This window comes from Microtus ochrogaster, chromosome 2, assembly GCF_000317375.1.
Source record: "Microtus ochrogaster isolate Prairie Vole_2 chromosome 2, MicOch1.0, whole genome shotgun sequence".
Taxonomy (NCBI): Eukaryota; Metazoa; Chordata; class Mammalia; order Rodentia; family Cricetidae; genus Microtus; species Microtus ochrogaster.
In genome coordinates this window covers 69858018-69864192 of record NC_022010.1, presented here as the reverse complement: position 1 = coordinate 69864192, position 6175 = coordinate 69858018, and the positions used below count along the sequence as shown (strand labels likewise).

The 6175-nt window shown below is 48.5% G+C and overlaps 1 protein-coding gene across 4 annotated transcripts in view; it reads right to left on the bottom strand.

The window, feature by feature from the left end:
* Hlcs (holocarboxylase synthetase) overlaps positions 1-6175 on the bottom strand; it is a 190166-nt gene that overhangs the window by 101987 nt on the left and 82004 nt on the right. For all 4 annotated transcript variants that reach the window (XM_013352499.2, XM_026786502.1, XM_026786511.1 and 1 more), the window contains one exon: positions 2656-2927. In XM_013352499.2, the coding sequence (XP_013207953.2) occupies positions 2656-2927 (272 nt within the window). The remainder of the gene's footprint in view (positions 1-2655; positions 2928-6175) is intronic.

Genomic DNA, 6175 nt, shown 5'->3' with positions numbered 1-6175 from the left:
GGGCTATGGCATATTCATAGCGCAGGTCCCCAGCGTCTCTCTCTCTCTGTCTCTCTGTCTCTCTCTGTCTCTCTCTCTCTCTCTCTCTCTCTCTCTCTCTCTCTCTCTCTCTCTCTCTCTCTCTGGGGAGTGGGATTTTCAAGACAGGGTTTCTCCGCAGCTTTTTTGGTTCCTGTCCTGAAACTAGCTCTGTAGACCAGGCTGGCCTCGAACTCACAGAGATCCTCCTGCCTCTGCCTCCCAGGTGCTGGGATTAAAGGCGTGTGCCACCACTGCCAGGCTCCAGCTACTCTCTTAACAGAATGAAACACTTCCATGAAGACGTCCAGCCGTCTCCACCTATCTTCCCTCCTTTTGAGAAATGAAGCCTGGCCTTCAACTTCAGACACCTCACAGGGGAGGAGACAGCTCCGGTGGTGAAGTGTGTGTCACACAAACAGAAGGACCTGAGTTTGGCTCTACAGGACCAACAGGAAGAAGCTGGGTGTGACAGCGCACACCTGTGATGCAGTGTTGGGGAGGGGTGCAGACAGGCAGACCCTGAGATCTGACGGCCAGCCAACCCAGTCAAATTAGTAAGCTCCGTGTCAGGTAATACGGTGAAGAGCAGCTGAGGAGGCATCGACCTCTGGCCTCCACACACACGAAGACCACATTTGTTTCCTTGCTTTATGTCTTTGATGTGACCAGGCCTAGCCATGAGATAGGAACACAAAGGCCAAAGGTAACTTCCAGTAAGAGTCCACATGGACCGCACCCCAGCCTGCTTTGACTGTCCCATCCCTGGCATCCAGCACACTGTGCACCATGACTGGACGATACGGCTCATCAAGAGATGACGAATGGCATTGCGGGAACCATGGACACAGGGCAGAGAAATGTCTAGAAAGGGAGGGGTCTGATTCACTAGCTGAGCACCACCTGTGTGTCCAGGAGATGTGTGATAAGGATCCGCGGTGGTTCATAGTCTCCAGCCTTTGAACACTTGGTCCCCAGTTGGTGGCTTTGCTTGGGAATGCCTAGGAGGCATGGCCTTGATAGAAGAAGGAAGTCACTGGGGGGCAGGCTTTGAGGGTTCACAGCCACATGACACCCCCAGTTGACACCCTGCTTCCAGCTTTCTTTTTGAGATGTGAGCTCTCAGCTGTCTGGACACAGGCCTGCCTGCCACCATGTCCCTGCGGTGGTGGATCCCTTCGTCCTCTGGATCCGAAGCCCCAATAACCCCTTCCTTCTGCAGGCTGCCCTGGGTGGGATGCTACCACATGGACTAACAGAGACCTGTGCCTACCGCACCAGCATCAGAAACCCTTCTGGCTGCATTCTTGAAATACAGTGGGAAAGTGTGGCTTCCCACTCTGTCACTTGAAGCCTGTGAGTGACTCTGGGTCCTGCTGGCTCTAGGAAGACCTGTTCAGATGCCGCCTCCTAGAACAGCCACACCTCTGGGGACTTCTGAGTTTCCCTGGGAGTGCTGGGAAGGAGCTCATGCGAACAGTGGTGATGGACAACTGTCAATCAAAACCTGCCTGGCAGAGGGACCAACAAAAACCAGAGCCATCCAATTGCCTGTGCTTGGCACAGACCAGACTAGAAGACAGAGAAGGGCTCCTTACTGCTTGAGGAAAGCAGAAATACTTTTCTCTCTGGGGAAAATAAAACTGAAAAAAAAAAAGTAACTACAGCAACACAGATTAACTCATTAAACAAAAGCCACTAATTAACATGTGTTCCAGCTCATCCACAGCAGTGCCCCTGCTCTGCCATCTTCTGCTGGTCCCCTACATACGTCACACGCTACAACTGCCCCTCCGCCAACCGTGTGAGAGCCAGGAACACTCCATTACTTTGTACCAATATACAGCCAGTTAACTGCATTCTAAATACTATCTGAACAAAACAACGTCATTTCTGTACATTGTCTCTGTAGTAATCCCTACGGGTAAACCCTAGAAACTCTAACCCAGGGATTCCTGGCATCTGTAGTTTTCAATTTTGGTTCCAGGCACAGGGAAGACACTTTTCTGAGTTTCTCTGTTTTCTACCCAACGTCTTAAACTAAAGGTGTATTAGTACGAACAATATGTGGCATTTAGAAAAATCCCTTTCATCTGTTTTCCATGTTTTAACTTCAAACAGAGGAACAGAAGTAAAAATGGAAGCTCACAGCGAGAATAAATTTCAGACATGGGATGAGAGCGAGCTTGGGAAATGACTAGGAAGGAAACATGAGTTTTCAAAACACACGTCCCCACTTGTTCCCTCTAACCCCGCCCTGTCTCCAACTTCACTCTCTAACACCCACGGAACATCCTAGATTAAACATGCACCACTGATCATCACAGCACAAAGGAAAGTGGCCATCTGACCACGGCCACCTGTTCACTATTTTTCAAAGTGTCCCCCAAGGACATTTCGAAATGACTGATTAAAGGAAGCACAATGACAGCCACCAAAGCTACACATAAAACATGGACTCTGATCGAAGTCCTCCTCTAGCTCCTCCTTCTAAGACTCAAACCCTCGGGGAGCGGGACAGAGTCTGCCGACTGTGCTCAGAAGATGGGTGCATCTGTCCCTCTCCCCTGGCACTGGGCACAGAGAACAGACATCAGTGGACACTTTGGCCAGGCCGACCATCTGACTTGAACTCACCCATCCAGGAGACTCATGGTTGTGGTGGTCACCTCTGCAAACAGAATTACTTTTCCGAGCCACGTGGTCTGCAGATTCTGGCGATACGTCTCTAGGTCAAAGTGCTCTGATGAGAAGGCTTCGGGGTCAGTCACCACAGGTAGAGAAGACGGGGAGACTTCCACTTGAGACGTGTGAGAGGAAATGAACCTCAGGGCGAGCTTGCTGGACCTGACGATTCCTCCAGGATCCACACGCCTCTCGAGCCACTGCATGAACGGATCCCGGATTTCCTAAGTCATGAAAAGGGGGGAAAGAGATTGTGATTTAAAGTTTAATCCAATGACAGCAGCTTACTAAAGATATCATCTGGGTAACTTAGGAACTTCCTATCTCATAAACTAAGGAACCAGATTAACATATTCTGAACACCTGAATCCACACAGTCTACTAGTGTGATCACCATTGTTTGAGCTGTCTCCCAGAATCCATACATTAGAAACTTTATCCCCAAATTCACACGTTAATGGCATTTGGGGATGAGACTTCTGAGCTACGACTGAGTGAAGGGGGCTCTGCCCCTCAGATGGATTAATCCATTAGTGGATTGCTGGGTTACTGAGTGAGTTAGTTACTATGAAAGTTGGTCAGCCTGCAATAAAAGCTAAGGTAGCCACGTTCATGGGCCGCTTGCTGTCTGACAGCCATGGAATCCCCATGGGCTCTGCAGAGTCCCCTCTCACCAGCAAAGAGGCCTTCACTCGGTGAGAGACCCACCACACACACATATATACATACACACATACACACAACCACACACATACATGCAGACACAACACATACATATACGCATACACACTACACACACATACATGCATATATACCACACACACGCATAAACGCATGCACACCACATACACATTCATACATGCACACACACACAAACACACACAGAGACACACACACACACACCTTTAAATTCTTTACCTCCAAACTGAAAATTTCTTTATAAATTACCCAGCCCTGAGAATTCAGTGATGGTAAAAGAAATTAGAGTAAGATACTAAATGTGTTTACAGTTTAAGAATCATAAACTAGGATCCATGGAAACAATCCGAGTCTAACCCAGTTACACCCTAGCTCATCTGAAGTCCAGCTCTAGACTCCCTGTTTGTCTAGTGCTCTGCATTCTACAGAGACGGGGGAACAAATCACCTTCACATCTTTTGTTTTGTTTTGTTTTTCGAGACAGGGTTTCTCTGTAGCTTTGGAGCCTGTCCTGGAACTCCCTCTGTAGACCAGGCTGGCCTTGAACTCACAGAGATCCGCCTGCCTCTGCCTCCCCAATGCTGGGATTAAAAGCGTGCGTGCATAGCCACTGTCTGACTTACATCTTTATACTTTTGCCTCACATGAGAATTCATTATCCTTCCTGAAAACAAACTCCAAGAAGTCTCCAAACTAAAAGCACCCCTTGTACAAGTACATAATCTTGGTCTCTGGGGTACAATGCCCTTGTGTAAAGACAGTTGGACATTGTCACCAGCCAAAGGGAAGACAATGTCCCCACAGGACAAACAATGTGTCACCCCCCAAGCTCTTTATTTTATCCTAACTGTGAAAACAGAAGAGACATTGCTTGACCCAGAGTCTCCAGCAGTTCCGAAGCTTGGAGGAGGCCCGCCATGACCGAAGGCCAGAAGCCTTACTCTAAGTTGGCTTATCAAGAACTGTGCAGATCTCTTCAAAGAGGCCCGCACAAAACAGATGTAGGAAGGAATTTATTTATCGTTTTTATCTTATGTGAAGGAGTGTTTGCCCACATGTATGTTTGCACATCATGTGTTTACAGTGGCTGTGGCGGCCAGAAGAGGGCATCAGAGCCCCCTGGAACTGGAGTTACAGATATTTCTGAGCCACCACTGAGTGATAGGAGCCAAAACCAGGTCTTCTGCAAGAACGGCAAGTCCTCCTAACCACTGCGCCATCTCTCCAGGCCTTAGACCCAGGGTTTAGGACATCCTCACATAAATGTCAGAACTTTCGAAACAAAATTTAAAAAGTGTCCTTTCTCCATTAATACTAGGAATTTGTCCCAAGATTCCCCATGCTCCAAAGAAACAGCTGACAGCATAGAATTCCATTTAACCAATCGCAGTCCGTCCGCTGGCCTTCAGAACTCACTTCCAGGTTGTAGGAAACAGCAAGGAGAGAAAGAAAAACTAATAATAGCAGAAGAAATTCAGTCAGTGAGACCCATGACAGGATCATGGGTCAGGAATCCTGGGGAAAATGTCACACTGCTACGGTGTGGAAAGATCTGGAGAACATAAGTTTGGAGTACGCAAGGAGTGAGAGTGGCTGGGACAGGAAGTGCATGTGCACATCTGTAGCCCAGGAAGTGCATGTGCACATCTGTAGCCCAGGAAGTGCATGTGCACATCTGTAGCCCTAGCACTCAAGAGGCTGAGGGAGAATTTGGGGGCGACCGGGGCTACATAGCAAGGCCATGTCTCAGAAAACAAGCAGAAGGACCTAGTGAAACGCAGTTAATGGTTTTTTATCGGAGTCTGGCTGGGATAAACTAGCTGGAGACAAGAATCATCTGGTAATGTGACCACGGGCAGTATTATAGCAAGTAACAAATTCATTCAAATAGGCGTGAGAAAACACGATGACAATATAGGAAATGTCCTTAACATTGAGAAATGTACATATGCCACGGTATATATGATTGATCTCCAGCATGGCAGAAGTGACAAGGTCACATGATCTGTTACACAGAGGACGCAGACCAGCGAGGCTTCTGCACCTTTCTTCTCTAATCCCCTCCTGAGTTAAGAATGGGCATCAAGTTTGTTTTGTTTTTAAGGGGTGAAATAAAGCAGATCATCTTGTGGCCTCTGAGGATGTAGTAGGAGTCAAACGGGCCACCTTGGAGGGCTTTTTGTCTCATGTGGGGGTCACAAGGTGAGACAGTTCACAGACCCAACCACAGAGAAGAGGGCTAAGGAAGGAAGGGACAAAGAAAAGGGTTCGTGTTGGAAGCTAGCCACTGGAAGTTCAAGGTGGGTGATCTTACTGAGCAGGCAACATTAGGAAAGACCTGGAAAGAAAGAGGAAGAAAGGGAGGAGGGAAGGAGGGAGGGATGGAAGGATGGAGGGAGGGAGGAAGATGGGAGTGGGGTTGGGAGGATGAGAGGGAGGATGGGAGGGAGGAGGATGGGAGGGAGGAGGATGGGAGGGAGGATGCGAGGAAGGTTGGGAGGGAGGCTTTACAGTGTGATCCGTTCACACTCAGGCTCAGCTGTCTGGTTTGTGTCAGAGTTCTTGATGCTCCCACAGTGAATAAATCAACACATTTTCCAGAGAGCATTCCCGCCATCATGCGATGCTTGACTACAATGATATCATTGGTATGTATTATGTAGGAAGGATTCCAGAGGAGCAGGGCAGATGGTCCAAGCAGGGAAGCATGATGGAGACGGCACAGAAGGGATGGGGTCTGGAGGAACTGCAAAGCTGAGGAGGAGGAGGAGGA